The sequence below is a fragment of the Leptonychotes weddellii genome, chromosome 2 (genome assembly GCF_054177405.1).
Source record: "Leptonychotes weddellii isolate Sample4059 chromosome 2, ASM5417740v2, whole genome shotgun sequence".
In the NCBI taxonomy this organism is placed as follows: Eukaryota; Metazoa; Chordata; class Mammalia; order Carnivora; family Phocidae; genus Leptonychotes; species Leptonychotes weddellii.
In genome coordinates, this window is record NC_138370.1 from 44,673,354 (window position 1) to 44,690,789 (window position 17,436).

At 53.5% G+C, this 17,436-nt stretch overlaps 2 protein-coding genes across 3 annotated transcripts in view; one reads left to right on the plus strand and one right to left on the minus strand.

Moving 5' to 3' along the window:
• FDFT1 (farnesyl-diphosphate farnesyltransferase 1) overlaps window positions 1-3,396 on the plus strand; it is a 37,519-nt gene extending 34,123 nt beyond the window's left edge. The window contains exon 8 of one of the 2 annotated variants that reach the window (XM_081810825.1): window positions 2,877-3,396. In XM_081810825.1, coding sequence (XP_081666951.1) covers window positions 2,877-3,065 — 189 coding nt within the window. In that variant the 3' untranslated portion in view covers window positions 3,066-3,396. The remainder of the gene's footprint in view (window positions 1-2,876) is intronic. The other variant, XM_031023797.2, reaches the window with a different exon arrangement.
• Window positions 3,397-4,177: 781 nt separating this feature from the next.
• Window positions 4,178-17,436, minus strand: part of CTSB (cathepsin B) — a 14,053-nt gene continuing 794 nt past the window's right edge. The window contains exons 2-10 of the mRNA XM_081810847.1: window positions 11,907-12,057; window positions 10,869-10,954; window positions 9,869-9,983; window positions 8,881-8,999; window positions 7,955-8,040; window positions 7,527-7,670; window positions 6,853-6,969; window positions 5,577-5,705; window positions 4,178-5,132 (exon numbers count right to left, since the gene is read on the minus strand). Coding sequence (XP_081666973.1) covers window positions 5,035-5,132; window positions 5,577-5,705; window positions 6,853-6,969; window positions 7,527-7,670; window positions 7,955-8,040; window positions 8,881-8,999; window positions 9,869-9,983; window positions 10,869-10,954; window positions 11,907-12,032 — 1,020 coding nt within the window. The 5' untranslated portion in view covers window positions 12,033-12,057 and the 3' untranslated portion in view covers window positions 4,178-5,034. The remainder of the gene's footprint in view (window positions 5,133-5,576; window positions 5,706-6,852; window positions 6,970-7,526; window positions 7,671-7,954; window positions 8,041-8,880; window positions 9,000-9,868; window positions 9,984-10,868; window positions 10,955-11,906; window positions 12,058-17,436) is intronic.

A 17,436-nucleotide genomic window follows, 5' to 3' on the forward strand; every position in this document is an offset into this window, starting at 1 on the left:
CTCCCCTCTAGAACCCTCAGTTTGCTTTTCAGAGTCCATCTTCTCTCATGGTTCGTCCACCCCTCCGATTTCCCCCGCTTCATTCCTCCCCTCCCGCTACCTTCTTCTTCTTCTTTTTTTTTCTTAACATATCTTGCATTATTTGTCTCAGAGGTACAGATCTGAGACTCAACAGTCCTGCACAATTCACAGCGCTTATCATCATTTTGTTTTATTCAGTTGGTTTGAATGTAGTAGATGTCCGTGTTTGTAGGTCTAGGCAACAGCCCCAGGTTTCCTAAGAAGGCAGACTGTCTTCTGCCCATGAAGGCTAAGGACTGACTTCTGGGCGTTCTGGAATCGCTTCCTGGTTTAAAAGGAGGTGAGCTTTCAGAAAGAAACTGCGGGATTGCTTTGGGCCCCATCGTGGAAGACTGGCCTCCAGTTAAGGCTGACTTTTTAAGAAGACATCATATATAAAGATGTGTTTATAATGAAGAACTGAATTACTTTGCATCTGTCGAGGGCAGCTCATTTGAAAGCCTGGACGAGCACGGCAAATAGGAACGCAAGAATGGAGTCAGTGATGGAGGGACAGACGGCCGTCTGCGGCCCCCGCAGAGCCAGCCAGAGCAGGACCAAGAAGAAGGACCCAACTGCCTGGGCCCTGCACGGCTGTGCCTGCTGGAAATGAGCATGCGGCAGCCTCGCGTCCCTGGCCAGCTTGGCACCTGCACTCCCTCTACCAGCCTGCTGTCCCCTTGGCTGACTCTTAGCTGCATGCAGAAATGTTACCATGTCCAGGATTTTTGTGGGGGTTTTTGTCTTTTGTTTCTTTTTTTTTTTTTTAAATCACCAGTTTATACATGGAAGCCTCGAGAAAGGCAAAATGTGTTTTCAGGTGATGGGCTGGAAAGCCAAAGAGCATTTAGCCTCCTTCTTCTAGCATCGCTGCCTGCCTTGAGCCCCGCACAGGCCGGGGGTGTGAGGCACGCTCACCCAGGACCTTACTGCGAAGCTAGGCCTGGGCCGGGGAGAACACGGCCCCTCTCGGAGGGTGTTTGAAAAAGCCCCTCAAGCTGAGGAATCACTGTTGTGGGGCATGAAAGTACTTTCTAGAAGCCGTTCATACCCTCCGTGTATATAGCCTACTCCTCTGCCGCAGTCCTTTGTGTGCGGTGACGTAATCATCGAAGCTGAGGGTTTTCCCCGGCAGGACTGCTGGCCCCGCGTTGTTACACACGTACTCACACTGCTGTCCCTTCGTGTCCCCGGCTGCCACCGGACACAGTGGCTTAGTTTCGGTCCATGGAAGCTGCGGTGAATTGGTTCATGTGAGGGTCGGTCCTGGACAAACTTGTCACCACGCTGAAGCCGGGCATTTGCCGCAAGGGATACAGCTCTGAGCCGGGCTCCCTAGGAATTTTCCTAGTAATTTAAGCATCAGAACTTGGTTTAAGATTCCAAGGTGGGTTGTCAGAAATTTGTGTGCTGAAATGCCGGATGAGTTCCGTAACAACCCGTGTAGGACAGAGAACAACATGGTGGAAATCGTGGTCTGGGGTGGGTGGCCTGGAAGGTTCTTTCCTGGCTCAGTCATGACCTGTGGGACTTTCTGAGCTTCTGTATGGTTTAGCAGATCTCCCAGGCCCCTCCCAGCCATAGAGTTATGTAACTTTTACTGTCACGGACTCATGCAAAGTCTTAGCTCTTGGGCCCACTCCTGAGTGCTTTGGAAGATCATTTTCCTTCTAAATATAGTTCTCTATTAAAATTGCCAGATAAAATACAGGATGCCCAGTTAAACTAGAATTTGACACACTAGTTTTGTTTTGGTTTAGTATAATTATGTCCCAAATATTATTGCACAGGACATATTTCTACTAAAAATTTACTTGCTCTGAAATTCAAATCTGATTGAACATCCTTTGTTTTTGTTTTTTTTAAAGATTTTATTTATTCATTTGAGACACAGAGATACAGAGAGAGAGAGAGCATGAGGAGGGGGAGTGGGAGAGGGAGAAGCAGGCTCCCTGCTGAGCCAGGAGCCCAATGTGGGGCTCGATCCCAGGGCCCTGGGATCATGACCTGAGCTGAAGGCAGGCGCTTAACCATCTGGGCCACCCACGCGCCGCAACATCCTTTGTTTTTGTTAAATCTGCCAATCCCACCCTCCGCTCCACACTTTAATTAATCAGATGTATAGGATCTCTGGCCTAAGGTCTACTTGAGTTCTACTTACAGGGGAATATTTGAGCTTCTCCTCAGAGGAGTATCTGACCCATCTGAATCTAGGGCTCTAAATTTAAAGAACTCCCTTACAACAGACAGGAGCAAGAGTCTGATCTCCACACTTTGGGAGCTTCTAGAGCTCCAGATACACATGCATACCCATCTCCCTTTGGGAAAGCGCTTGGAGCAATTACCTGGAAAGCCCCATTCTGTTGGAACCCTTTCCCTGGGGCTGGCGTGCACACGTGTGTAGGGGGAGGAAGGGTGGTTAGACATTTGTTAATTAATCTTAGCAGTTTGGGAAGCAAAGCTCTAAAGCCATGGTTCTCAAACTTTAGCATCTGAATTGCCTGAAGGTCCCAGATTGCTAGGACCATTTGTCTCTCAGGTCTTGGGGAGTAGCCCCCAAACTGGCATCTTTAACAAGTTCTCAGGTGATACACATGCTGCTGGTCAGGAGCCCAGTTTGAGAACCGCTGCTCTAAGGTCTTATTTTTCAAACTCTAATGAACATATGAATCAGCAGGAGTCTTGTTAAATTGCAAGGGCAGATTCAGAGTTCTGGCCCAAGTTCCGCATTTCTAACAAACTGCCAGGTGACGGCCACGCTTTTGGTCTGAAGCATAGCTATCCGATGCATTTTTTTTTTTTTTTTATTTTATTAGAGAGCGAGAGACACAGTGAGAGAGGGTATCCGACACATTTTAAAAGTGGAAAAGGTTCAACTATGTGCGCAGACTTCTGAGTCTAAACTAAACCCACACCCTCCTCTGGGTAATGAACAAAAAGGCATGGTCCCTTCCATCGATCACCTTGTTCGGACAGGCACCCGAGAGAAGCGTACCACTTGTTGAACTGAGGTGACAGGGTGATCAATGAGGTAATTTGAGGTTTGTTTAAGTACTGACATTGATCCCAACCCTAAATAAACATGGCTGGTTTTGTTTTCTAACAGGCTCCTTAAGCCAAGCGTGCAGATGCCCTGCATTTCATCTGGGTCCTTGCCGTATTGCATCTCCACCGGCTTCCCGGCTGAGTGCGGAGCTGCGGGTGGGCGCGGGGTGGGCACAGGATGGACGTGGGATCATTCGATTGCGTTTGGGGGCAGGTCGAATTTGTCAGAACTACATTGAGGTTATGAATGTCTTCCAAATGAAATTTGAGGAATAAAGTGATTGCAAAGTTTGGCTTTGGTAACCTTTGTTAAACGCTTAAATATTATGTCAGGTGTCACAGATTTTTGAGTTTTTCATTTAATTCCGGCTTTCACAAATTTTCCCTTCCATATTCAGCAGGTGTTTAAGAGCTTATCTGATAAGGCACTTCCTGATCCCTAACTTCTAATTCCCATTGGAAGTCAAACTTCCCATGCGTCTAGAACTAGTCCAGCCCTCAGCTGGGAAAGAAGTCAGGTACTGACCGGCCAGTGGGATGGGGGGCAATTCTAGTTTCCTGTTCCCTCCAACACTAGTGTACTTCACTGCTTGGGATTCTTAACCGGGACTATGCAAAGCAACAGTTCTTAACCGGCAACGTGACCCAGACACAGAGGGAACTTAGACTAGGACACACAGGCTGCTTCCACCCCGTCCCAAACATCAGCAGCGACCAGGGCGACCTGGCCCTCCGCTGGGACAAATGGCTTCCGGTGTCACCCCCCACGCCACTCCTGTGTGACCCCCCACGCGGGTTGCTGCTGGCTTGCAGCTGGTATGAAACGGACTACAACTATGTTCCTAGCTCTTGAAACTGAGCAGGGGGGCAGCTCGTCGGGCTTGAGACACAGTGTAGGGGATGCAGTTACAGAGCAGGGTTGATGAAAGTGACAGGGAACTAAGAGAGAAACCATGGTTTGAGGCAAGAGTTCCCGGGTTCGAGTTTCAAGGACACCCGGATCCAGGAAAACAGGATTCTGTCGGGTAAGGACGGACGGACCGTGGCATCCCACCAGAACACAGACTTCACGTTGAGGGAGAAAATGTTTTATTGGCACAGTCATTCCTTTCCTGGTTAAATTAACAGAGTGAAGCAGTGATCTTTACAGGGGTAAAGCTGGTTTCTCCCGAATGAGTTTCACTATATTAGGCTGGGAGGCCGATCGGGTCGCGACCACCTGGTGGTGGTGGAGGGAGACATGGTCTGTGAAGCGAGGACAGATCCTCCAACTGTTCTCTCATTCACATGATCAGCTGAGGTGCACACAAAATGAAACACCTAAAAAGGAACCATGCCAAGGGCATGACCAGAGAGGGTCTTTGCAGCAACACCGCAAAGCTCAAGAGATGCAGGGGCCTTTGGAGAACGGGTTTCCCCCAAGGGCCGCCCCACGGGTTTTTTCAACCTAGTCCACAGCTAGCGAGCTACTTGCTTACAAGTACTGCCACTGGTGGGGACTGGTCTTGTTAGGGACTCCACTTTCTATTCCTCTGGAACGCCTAACAAACCCTCTAGGTCTCGGTCTGGCTTCCCGGTGTGCGCGGAAGGGGGGAGGATGCGCTGGGGTGCGGGCACTAGTCTGGGGGGCGGGGGGTGGAAGGCCTCGCTTTGCTTGCGAGGGTGGCTCACGTCGTCTAAGTGTGCCCTGGGACCGCGGTCCACCCAGCAGGCTGGGAGGTAGCCAGGCCTTGGACATGTCTCCTTGGAAGACGGTTCTGATGGTAGATGCGAGGTTTGGCCCAATCCTTCAGGCCCTGTCTAAAACCTCTTATACCTTATCTCAACTCGAAAGGATAAAAGACATTCCTCCCCATCTCCTCACCAGCCCAACTGGCTATCTTTAGGGAAACACTGCCCCAGGGCTGGCAGGACCAGTCCCACAGCAGATTAGATCTTTTTCCAGTACTGGTCAGTGCATGGGACTCCCGCCACAATTTCTGATTCAATTCCACAGTGATCCCGTCCTCTGAGGATTTTAAAGAAGCCTGGAAAGCAAAAATAGGCCTTTAGAGTGTGCTCAGTTTTGACCCTTGCCAAGGTACTCACACTCACAACAGAAAGACTTAGGAGAAGACACCAGCCTAGCCCCAAAGCAGTCAGCAAACCAACCCCAAGGTGCTCTCCCGACTCCTCTCCTGTTTGCCCAGTAGCCTGGCTCCACGTCACGAGGCCTCTAGACCCCACTTCCATTTGACGCACATAAGCAAGCACTGCACCCGGGGCGTGGGGAAGCGTGAGGGACAAGCGACCCGAAGCCACATCCTGATCCCTACCACCCTCTCTCGGCATCAGCATCTGCCTTCATGGCAAGGGAACCCCCAGGAGGTCACTGCTGAGCCCCAGGGCCAGTGTCTGGAGCAGAGCAGGACAAGATGACCACTCCGTCCCGGCTCACACGCCCTGTGAGCAGGCAGTGGGCCGCCACTCACCATTGTCGCCCCAGTCCGTGTTCCACGAGTTGCCAACCAGCCAGTAGGGCGTGCCATTCTCCACTCCCCAGCCCAGGATGCGGACAGCGTGGCCTCCCATCATTTCTCCAGTGATGTGCTGGTACACTCCTGAGAAAGGGACGGCCCGTTCAGGCAGAGACCGGTCCCGGAGCATCGCTCCAACTCAGCTGGCTCCCCGGGCCCACCAAGCCCTCCCAAACAAGGTTACACAGAGAGCGCTCTGACGTTCTCTCAGAGGGCTCCAGGGGCTCCCGCCACATGGGGTAATCATTCCAATAGGTTTTTGAAAGCCCAACACCCAAATATGTTGAGTAAATATTAAAGGGGAGTCCCAACAAAATGAGCTTGTTGGTTGCCTTGAAAACTGAAGTTATAAATTCTAATCTAAGAAGTAAATTTAACATTAACATTCAATTCCAGCTATCCGTTCTACATGCTAGGACTCCATGGAAGGATGTATTTGTCAAAAGGGTTCTGTAACTTGAGGAGTTTCAAGTTGCTGCCCTGGGATGGACCCTGCAGGGGTGAAGAGAGAGAGAGGCCGGGGTGGCCGCAGCCGGTGCTGACCGAGCTCAGCGTGCTCACGGGGCCTGTGGAGCAGGCGATGGCCTCACTGGTGAGTTAATCAGTCTGTCAAACTGGAAATGCATCCCTTTAAATTATGGGGGGGCGGGGGAACTGTTAAAAAGCACCAGCTTCGGGCGCCTGGGTGACTCAGTTGTTAAGCGTCTGCCTTCCGCTCAGGTCATGATCCCAGGGTCCTGGGATCGAGCCCCGCATCGGGCTCCCTGCTCAGCGGGAAGCCTGCTTCTCCCTCTCCCACTCCCCCTGCTTGTGTTCCCTCTCTCGGTGTGTCTCTCTGTCAAATAAATAAAATCTTTAAAAAAAAAAAAAGCGCTGGCTTTATAATCTCGTCTTGCCAGAATCATCTCCCTTTAATCAATGACGTTTCCTAAGAGCAGAGAGCGCTGAAGAGTTCGAGGTGGCAGAACGGAAAGGAGACAGCAGAGGTTGGCCACAGACTGCTCATCTAGAATGGGGGGTTTCTAAGGCAGCTCTCGGGCCAGGGGCTGTCGGGTTCCCCGGGGTGGATACGACAGCCAGGTGCTTCCTGCCCCCCTGGCCCCCTGAATGTGAGGCGTGGTCTGGGACTTTGCCAGCACAATCCGACGTCTTCCTCCGTGATCCAGCCCTGTGGGTCCCCCCGGAACCCACACCTCCCCGGCTCCCGCTGCCATGAGGGGGCAACACGCACCAGACTTGTACATCAGGAAGTCGGAGTACACGGTGAAGGCCGCCTCTACTGGGCCGTTCTTGTAGATCTCTGCCATGATCTCCTTCTCGCTACTGGACATGCTGTAGGAACTGCATCCTGGCAAATGAACCAGCCGGAAGGGGGGGGGGGTGAGACGTGCCCCCCGCGGCTCCATCTGTCAGCTCTTCACTGACTCATGGGGAGCTGCCAGGTGAAGACTGCGTTTGGGGACTCGTCCAGCCCAGGGGCCTGGGAGGGCCTCCCTGGGGAGGAATGAATGATGGCGCCCGACCGGGAAGTGGAGATTGGGGGGGCGGGGCACAGCTTTGAGGCGGGAGGGGCGGTGAGCACGAGACCCCAGAGGAAGGGCAGAGTGGTGCCCAGAAGGTTCTAGGCCAGATCATTCCCCTGTAAAACGAGGGGCCTGGTCCCTCCAACCCTAAGGGTCTGTGACCAACACATCGGGGATCCAGGGGCCGGATTCGGCACGGAGACAGGCAGAAAACGCAGTGTATTGCTCCCGCTGACAAGACAGTCAGTCACGACCTTCCTTTCTCCCTCCTGTGTTCCTGACTCCAAGGGTCGACTGCCCCGGCCTCTCCCTTCCTCTGGCTCGGGAAGGGTGTCAGCGGGTCCCCGGCCCTGGGGTGCTGGGAGCGCGGGCCCCACCTTACCATAGTGCTTGTCTTCTTTGTAGGACGGGGTGTAGCCGGGCTCGCAGATCTTGCTGCACTTGGGGGTATCCCCCTCTCCTGTGCATGGGGGCCGGGAGCCATTCACGTGGTGCTCACAGGGAGGGATGGAGTAGGGTCTGCAGCCTGGGGGGCCAAGTAGCAAGGAAGGGATCAGCTGCCAGTCTCTTCAGAAGCCCTCTGGGGGCACAAGGGCAGCACCGACGGGAACAGGAGGTCAAAGGTGCAGCACGAACTCCATCGCTAAGCCTGCCCTGTTCTGCCCTGGAGGGGACCGCCTGTTTCTACCGGATTGTTCAGCCTCCTGCCCTCAACGCTCAACCCGCACTTTACAATGCAAGCGGAGACCATTCTTCCTCGTGGCTTATAAAATCCAGCTAGCCAGAGAGAGGCTGAGGGCAGACACTCACCTACATGAGATTCATAGAGCCCACCGGAAACCAGGCCTTGTTTTGTCCAGAAGTTCCAAGCTTCAGCAGGAAAGCCCCCATTACAGCTAAGAAAAGAGCCACTCTTTAAATTCACTGTGAGAGAACTTCTAGCTGCTCCCAGGCCACACCACCTGCTGCCAAGGCCCCAGGGTCGCTTACGGATCCACCAGGGCCTTCAGCAGCTAGCCCAATAGCTCTCCCGGGTCCCCAGGAAGCCCACTTCACCCTCCCTGGGATAGTCACCTCTTCCGGCGAATCGCCCCAGCTCCTGGGCCTGCCCACCACCCTCCCCAACAAGACAGAAGGACCCCCGTGTTCATGTCTACGCCAAACCAGGCCGTCACACAGATTCTCAATCAGCACGCTGCAATCCCCTGGTGTTTTAATACACACGACGCTAATGCCGGGAACTGGGCGGATCGGAATGAGGTGAGGCCTGGACGCTTTTATTTAACTCCCAGGTATTTCTACTCCGTAGCCATATCCGAGAACCATGGCTGTAAAACCAAGGCCAGAGCTGGCAGAAAAGCAGGCACCCACAGTGGGAATTTAGGTTCTGTGACCAAGCTGGGGGCCCATCATTCTGCGTTACAGAAACGAGGCCCCATTACATTTCCCTGAGCAAGGAAAGGGAACAAGGATGACAAAAACCAGGCCAGAGATGAGAAGTTCAGCCGCATATTCTGAGACCATCTCTGGTGTGCTCACACCGAACCAGCCACACCCAGCGCTGCGGGCTCAGCCTGGCTTCAGGCGGCTCCCGGAAGGTAGCAGTCACACCGGGGCCTGCTGCCCGACTCCCCCCGCCAGCTGTCTCAGCAAAGGACCGTCTGCTGACCTGGAGTACCACTCCTGTCCTCAGGGAGGCCTCAGCCTGGGGGCTCCAGGGGCCACTTCTGACTCACCCGTCCCCACACTGGTCGCCACAGCATGTGAGCATGTCCTCGGCAGACACCTCCACGTTGACGTGCCCATTGGTGCGGATGCAGATCCGGTCAGAAATGGCTTCCACGGCCCCAAATGCCTGCGGAAACAAGCCCCACACAGGTGAGCCCCACTCCTGGGCCGTGGGCTCTGCCAGCCACCCCAGCGGAGGACCACAATGGACGCCTCAGACCTTCTTGGTGGCTAGTCTCCCCCCATGCCAGTGAGGGTCCTGGCGCTCATGTGTGTCTTTAAAGCGGGAGACCAGTCCGCCCCAAATCTTTACGTGCGCACTCAAGTTCGTTTCTAAAACGTGGGTTGTTGTTAACATAAAACAGCTCATACAGAGGACAAATACTGTACGATTTTACTAACATGAGGTATCTAGGCTGGTCGGTAAGAGACAGAGAGTAGAAGGGTGGTTGCTGGGGGGCTGGGGAAGGGGGATTAGTGTTTAATGGGGGCAGTTTCCATTCTTACAAGATGGTAAGAGCTCTGCGGATGGACCCCGGTGACCACATTTCCGATAACGTGAATGTACTTAATGCCACCGAACTGCGCTTAAACATGACTAAGACGGTTAAATTTATACCATGCGTACTTTACCACAGTTAGAAATTAAATTAAGATAGCTCATTGATACGGATGGGATACGTCTTCATGAAGCAGAGCAGAGCTCAAAACTACTGGTATCTGCTGACGGCCTGGGACAGCGTGTCCAACAGGGAAGTAAAAACAGCTTCACCACCCACACACGTGCCACACCCAGACTCCATGCAGAGTGCTTTGCACATCGACTCTTCCACCTAGTTCTTGCAATAACTCATGACCACAGGGATCTTCATGATTTGTATGCTGACAGAAATGGAGACTCAGCAAGTTTACTAACTTCCCTAGTCACTCATGGCTGGTCGGACAAGTGCCCCCCGCCACCCATGCTCGGGCCCCTCCCAGTCAGCAGGGCCTCACCCAGCAGGACCCACAGGAGCCCTGGTCTCGGATCTCTTTGATGGTCGGGCAGTTAGGCCACTGTTCCCGGGAATCGAAGCTTTCAGGCAGAATCATGTTCTCGGCAAACCAAATTCTAGATAAAGGAAGGCCTCCATGACAAACTTGCTGAGCAGGGAGCCCGACGTGGGGCTCGATCCCAAGACCCCGGGATCACGACCTGAGCCGAAAGCAGACGCTCAACCAACTGAGCCACCCAGGCATCCCCAAACTCTCATCTTACAACCCTCCCCCGTCCCCGTAGACATCAGCGACTGCCGGCTGGGCCATCACGTGGAAAGGGAGGCACAGGAAGGACAAGCTGAAGGTGACATCTGCAGGGATGTCCCCTGGGAACTTTACACAACCAAACCAAACCAAGAACTCTACCGTTCAACACATCTTCTCGTTCCCTGTGCTTCCTTCTGGTCTTATTTTATGGGATATTTTTCAGGAGTTTGGCCACAAGATCCACATAACTGTGTTTCTTACTCCCCTCACCCCATCCCGGGTCTGCCCAGGGTCCTCACAACATTTTTAATATCTTCCCCGTTGTGTGATGTCCCCTAACTACTCCATCCACATTGGCAGATATTTCTAATGCTTCCTATAAGAGTAGTATCTACTTGAAAATGCCCCATTACAGAGTTCTCTAGAAAAAATGAAACATCAATGGCAGATCAGATGGCTTTTCTTAGAGTCTCCTTCAGTTATTCAACTGGATCCAGCCAGGTCATACAGGACAGACCCGGGGCCCTGCCCACTGGCCTCTGAGACACGTCGAGAAGCACAGTAGGAAACACGGCACCGGGGGCTGAGCCCTGTCAGGCAGAGTCTCGCAGCTCCGGGAGAAGGGAGGCCTCTGGATGCCAAGGAGGCCTTCTTACTCCCTCTTTCCCGCGGTCCCAAACACACCCCTGCTGTTCATATGGCAGCGCAGCAGGGGCAGCCCTGTATCCACCCCCGGGCAGCAGGCACTCACCTCTGGGGCAGCTTCGGCCCACCCAGGAAGGTGCCACATAGCTTCCTCAGGTAGCTCGGGTCCACATTGTGGAAGTTGTGTCCAGCCTGGAAGAGAGCCCCAGCCACAGCAGTCAACAGAGGGGGTGTCCAGGGCTGGGGGTAGATGAAGGCCTGACAAGGCCAGGGGTCCCGACCAGCTCAGCAGAGCAAGGGGACTTGGGGCATTGCTATAGAACAAATGCATCCCCCCAAATTCATGTTGAAACCTAACCCTCAAGGTGATGGTACTGGAGGTGGGGCCTTTGGGAGGTGATTTGGTCACAAGGGTGCAGCCCTCGTGAACGGGATTAGTGCCCTTCTAGGAGCCCCAGGAGAGCTGGCTTGCCCCTCCCACTAAGGAAGGCCCTCCCTAGAACCCAGCCATGCCGGCACCCTGAAACTGTACTTCCAGCCTCCAGAACTGTAAGCGATGCATTTCTACTTATGCACCACCCAATCTGTGGTACTTTGTTACAGCAGTGTGGACGGACTGAGACAGGCACCCCTCACAGCAAGCGAGGCCCTGTCCCGAGGGAGCCACCCGGGGCGGGGCGGGGGGGAGCGGGCGGGCACGCAGCTCCCAGACCACTGGGGATCTTCTCTGATCTGCTACATCTGCTGAGGTCAAGAGAAGCCCTCTGCAGCCCTGAACATGGCTCATTCTTCGTCTCTTTATTCCTGCAGTCCCAGGCCTCGGGGGCTGGGCAGAAGCAAGGAGCTGCCCGATGAGCCTTAACAATTACCATGGTGGGGGAGCGAGGTTCAGGGTCCTCCTGGCTGTGAGCACTTCCAGAGCTCGTTTAGCCCCCATGCACCACCACGCACGCGTGCGCAGGGGGCAAGGAGCGGGGAGGAGGTTGGCACGGTCCGCAGTGGCCACGACTCTCAATCAGGCCCACTCTCCGGGACAGACGGCCCTCTGGGCCACGGCTGCAGCAACCACCCTCGGGAGGCGGAACGCACCAACCGATCCCCCGCGGCAGGGGCGCGCACAGAAGCGGCGGTCCCCACAGCTCACCTTCCACGTAGTGTTACGTTTGTTAATGTAGCTGACCAGCTCATCCGACAGCGGCTGGAAAGGCGGCCTGCTCTGGGCACCAGTCAGCACCACCAGGCAGCCAAGGGTAGCCAAGAGGGGCCACATTTTGGAAGCTGGATCTTCGATTCACCTAGAAAAGACAAGACATCAGGATACTTCAGTTCAAGTACGTAACATACACAGGGGTGCCGCCTCAGGCAGCATGGTTCTGGGGCCAGAAACAACTCAGGGGCTCCATTTCTCGGTCTCCTCTTCGGAAATGTGTGGGTGTGGGGGGGGCAGAGAGCCCTCAAAGACCAACAGTGCCCCTGGGCTCCCAGGCCCCGTCTCAGCAAAGTCCCAATCTGTGCCCGGAGCACACAGGGCCGTGCTGTGGACTGAATGTTCGTCCACCCCAGCCCCCCACCCAAATTCATGTTGAAATCCTAACCCCCATGTGATGGCATTAGGAGGTGGGGCCTTTGGGGGGGTGATTCGTCATGAGGATGGGACCAGTGTTCTCATCAAAGAGACCCCAGGGAGCTCGCTCTCACCTTCTGCCATGGGAGCACACAGCCAGAAGAGGACCCTCACCTGACCGTGCCGGCACCCTGGCCTCAGACTCCCACACTGGGTCCCAAACTGAGAAACTGCTCAGCAGCCACCCCGTCTGTACTGTTCTGTCGGGAGCCGCCCGGGGGCTAAGACGGGCTGTGTCCGCGTGTCCTCCAGATGCCCCGGGGCCGGGACAGAGCAGGCTGCGGGCAGCTGGGCCTCCTGGGCGCCCCCCCGGCCGTTCTCAAGCCGGGCTCACCGTCTGATGGCGCTGCTCACTGGGTGGCCGGCGGCTATCTCGGGAGCTGCGGGACTGGGGCCAGCACGGCCCTGCTGTCTGTCAGAAGCCCGGGCCCAGGCCCCAGGCAGCACGGACGCCTGCATCCGCAACCCATCAACAGACCCAGATCTTCGGGCTAAACGGGGGTTCAGGGCCCTCCCTGCTGTCGCCCAACTGCCTCTCCCTGGGTTTGTCGAGCCAAGTTTGAGACTCTTCCAGGTTCGTGCTCTGAGACAGGAAACAGTCTTGGGTGATTAGGTCCCAAGTGGAGGACCACTGAGATAAGAAAAACGCGAAAGAGAATCTACTTCCCCAGCCACACTCGGGGCGTAAGACAAGCCAACAGAGGCCAACGAAGCCCAGGATGTGCCAGGCTCAGTAGCACCAGGGGACAGAGCCAGTCTGGCCAGTGGCACAAGTCCCGGACGTTCTCTGGTTTTTCCAGTTTTTCCAGACGGGTCTTTCCAGGAAGGGAAGCCATCACACCAGTCCTCAGATCTCAGACTGGCTTGCAAGTCAGGAGACCAGCCCCGCCTCTGAACCATGCTCTTAGGCAAGGAGCTCTAATGAAAGCAAGCAATGTTCCCGGTGCCACAGCCCCGGGGGCCTTGTGGGACACCTGTGTGGGGAGCAGGGGTGGAAGGGGGAGGGTTTCCTGTCCCTGACCCCAGCGGCTTCCAGAGGGACCCACCTCCTCCCAGGACACAGGGTTCCCGAAGATGCACTGAGCACGCAGCCTCCCACAGTGAATTACAGTTGAGGCAAGACTTAAACTTGACTGCTGCTTAAGCCAACAATTCATCCCGAAGAATAAAGACGTGACAACAGCAAATAGTTCTGGAAAAGAGCACGGATGGAGGCCTGCCCTCTGGGGTAGTCAACATATTATAAAACCCTGGCTGACACTGGCCCAGGAACAGTCTGATCAACAAAACAGACCACTCCCCATGGGGGGATTTAGCTTTCGCGGCACAGGTGGGAGGGGCAACGGCCCGTTTCAGTGGATGACATTTCGAAAAACACAGTAAGGCTGAATCTTTACACAGGAAGTGTTACACGGAACAGGGATCTTAAGTAAAAACAAGCTGTATGAAGAAAACAGTAAATGCACTTTAAAAAACTGTAGTATCAGAGTGAGAACCATCTATGATTGACAAACAGAACTTTAAAGGGACAGTGCTTGATTACAGGAAAATAAAGCCTCTTTTTCTAGAAAAACAAGATAAAAAGTGGCAAACTGACAAAATAGTACTCCCATATACTTAAAGCTTCATTTCCTTAATATGCAAAAGGCGCTTAAAAACCTGAATAAAACCACAATAGAGAAATGGCAAAAGGACACACAATGAATTTATAGAAAAAGAAGTACAGGGAGCCTGGGGGGCTCAGTCGTTAAGCGTCTGCCTTCGGCTCAGGTCATGATCCCAGGGTCCTGGGATCGAGCCCCACATTGGGCTCCACACTCAGTGGGAAGCCTGCTTCTCCCTCTGCCTCTGTCTCTCTCCATCTCTCATGAATAAATAAAATCTTAAAAAAAACAAACAAAACTACAAATGGCCATCAGATATCAAAAGATACTCAAGTAGTTGAGATTAAATGAAGGACTTGCAAAGGCTGGGCGGCTGGCTGGTTCCTGGTGGCGGTCAGACGTGGGGAGGCAGAAACGCTGGGCTGCTGAACCCCGGCGGTAAGCACAATCATGGAGACGATACCCGGGCCATTTCTATAAATTTTTCGATCTGTACGCCCTTTGGCTCAGCAATTTGACATTTAGAAATTTATCCTACTGGCCTCAAATTCAAAGATACAGGTATACAGATGTTTACTAAATATTCTCTGTATAACGAGAGACCAGAAACAAAGCCAAGTGTCTAATAACAGATTAACTGTTATGTTACAGTAAATGATTAACAGAACAGAAAGCGGCCATTCAAAATGAACTAGGTGAAGTGAATCATACTGTACGGATAAAGTAAATATGCCCAAGATACATGTAAGTGGGAAAAAAGCAAGTAGCAGATGAGTCAATGGTAAGCGTGTGAGCCCATGAAGCAATGTACATGCCTATTACCGTTACCACATGCAAAACATCAAAAAAAACCCCAAAAACGTGAAAAGTAGTATGTGTGGCGGGGAGACTTATTTTTCACTATCTTTTTTTTAAAAATTAAATGAACATATTATATTCAAAGTTTTGCTCTTTTAGGAAGAAGAGTAGCTAGGGCTACCCAAAACCCTGAGCTCCCAAATGTACTTCCAGTTGATTCCTAGTCAAAGTGAAGCGTTCTCCTAGTGACTTTCGGCTCAAAACACTTAACCTGGGTGCCTGGGTGGCTCAGTCGGATAAACGTCTGCCTTCGGCTTGGGTCGTGATCCCGGGGTCCTGGGATCGAGTCCCGCATCAGGCTCCTTGCTCTGCGGGGAGCCTGCTTCTCCCTCTCCTTCCCACTTGTGCTCTCTCTCGCTATCTCTGTCTCTCTCAAATAAATAAATAAAATCTAAAAAGAAAATTAAAAAAAAAAACCCACTTAATCTTCTTGTTTTCAGTGACTCACGGGGAGGCTGGTGCTCCCATGACCACATCATGGACCCACATGGTCTCCCAACTGTTAGGTAAATGTCTCGCTGTGTCCTCACACGGTGGAAGGAGCAAGGGAGCTGAGGTCTCTCTCATAACATCTTCTGAGCAAAGAAGCAAAGCAGTCGGGTTCCCTTTCTTTATCTGGACACCCTCCAACTTACACTGGGCGCCTCCACATTTTCCCACGATAGGAGAACCTAGCGGGCGAACACTGGAGGGTACGCTCTGGGCACATGGGTGTTCAGACCCATGCCAGGAGGGCCAGGCCTGCTGACAAGCCCGCTTGAATCACACCTGGGAGGGTCGCCCTCCCCGGCTTTCACCGTGACCTGTGGGAACGTGGTGGGGTGCTAAGGCAGCCCCATGTGAATGCTCCCTACAGGTCATAGAGGGCCATCCCCAGGTGACCCCCGGGGACTCTGCCACCTGCTGAGATGTTAAATCATGAGCAAGTGGAGAATGGGAGCAATTCCATGATAACGTGGACTTGAAACAAGCTTTCTCTGGTTTTTCTGGTGGCAGAGAACACAGGCACCACCCATTTCCCAGACGGTTCTCCGTTTCTGGGCCAAGGGCTGCCATGGCCACAGCCAGGCCCCCACAAGTGAGACTTTCATGCACTTGCCCTTCTTCTCTTGGTTCCACAGGTCCTCCTCCGTACTTCCTGTCAACGTCATTCTCCCCATCATAACCCTGCGTCAGGGAGACCAGGGGCCCCAGCGAACTGCAGAGCCATGAGCCTGGAGGGCGGGAGCTCAGCTTGAACCACTAAAAGCCCCCCTAGCACTGAGCACTTGGACAACTCGTCCTTTCAGCCCAGCATCCCAGGGCTGTGGCATTTGCGAGTAAGTCTGGATTGGGGTTCAGGTAGTGAACAGCTGCTGTAGCCTATGGCGAGGACGAGCACTGGGCTTGGAGTCAGGAGACCTGGGTTCAGATCTTCCGCTTACTAACTGTACACCGTTGAGTACCAACCTGCACTGAGCCTCAGTGTCACCAGCTGTAAAATAGGGCTGATGACCTTTCATTTCTCCAGGTGGAAGTCCAGGGCTCCACGACGGCACCTGCTCTATAGTAAGAAAGCGGTGAAGGGCTGCTCGCTTGGGCACCCTCCATTCCCAGGTGCCACCCACCACCCTCCTTTCTCCCCTCCCTCCCCCCACTGCTAGCCTGTGCCAAGTAACTCCAGTCCACTCCAGACCTGTCCACAGTACCTACCTCTACATCATAAGAGTCTGAACTAAAAATGAGGTTTGAACCTCAACTGACCTCCAACTGGGCTTCCATTTTTAGAGCCCAGGAGACTGCTGAGCTTTCTCTGGCTAGAAGGGACAGACGCAGATATCCCGCGTCTTCCTGCATTCGCAGGAACCGTGCGCAGCGGACCAGCGACAGCAACTGGCTAACGCAAGCTGTGCACCCAGCAAGCTGGCCGTGGGTCCTACGGCCTTTGCTGGAAACACAACCAGCTTTCGCTTCCCCTCTTTGGGGTGAACACTTCCCGTCTTCTCAGTTTTGTGTTTTGTGGTTTTTTTTTTAATTACAGGACAGAATGAACAGAAAGTCCTTATTCTGTGAGAAAAGAAGGGCCCAAACTGGGTAAGAAGAGTGCAAGTCACCAGACCCGCTTGCAGGGCGTGGACACCGTGGAGGGAACAGCTGTGGGCAGATGGTACTTCCAGCCCTCAGGCAGCTGGTCTTCCTGGGTGGACCCCTCTGGCCCTCTGCCAAGCCAATTCCTGGCTGAACAAGACAGGCTCTCACATTTCTTCCCTCTCCAGGCCCCTACAGCACTCGACAGTTTCCATGGAAGCACATCCCACTGAATGCCAGGTGGTCAGCTGATCCTATTAGCCGCACCCCCCCCCCCCATATCATAATCACTCCCCAGACTACTCTGAAGCCATTCCTGGGACTACTGTGGACCTTGGGACTCTAGAATGAAATGGAATGAACGCAGGGGCTAATGCCAAGTTGCAGAAGGCTTCGGTCCTGATATTCTCTAAGGACATGGAATCAGTTTGGGCTGCTGCTGAGATTGATTTTTACCAAAGCTTCCTTAGGAGGTTGGAGAGCCTTCAGGAAGACTGGATTCTCAATCTGTCCCAAATCTA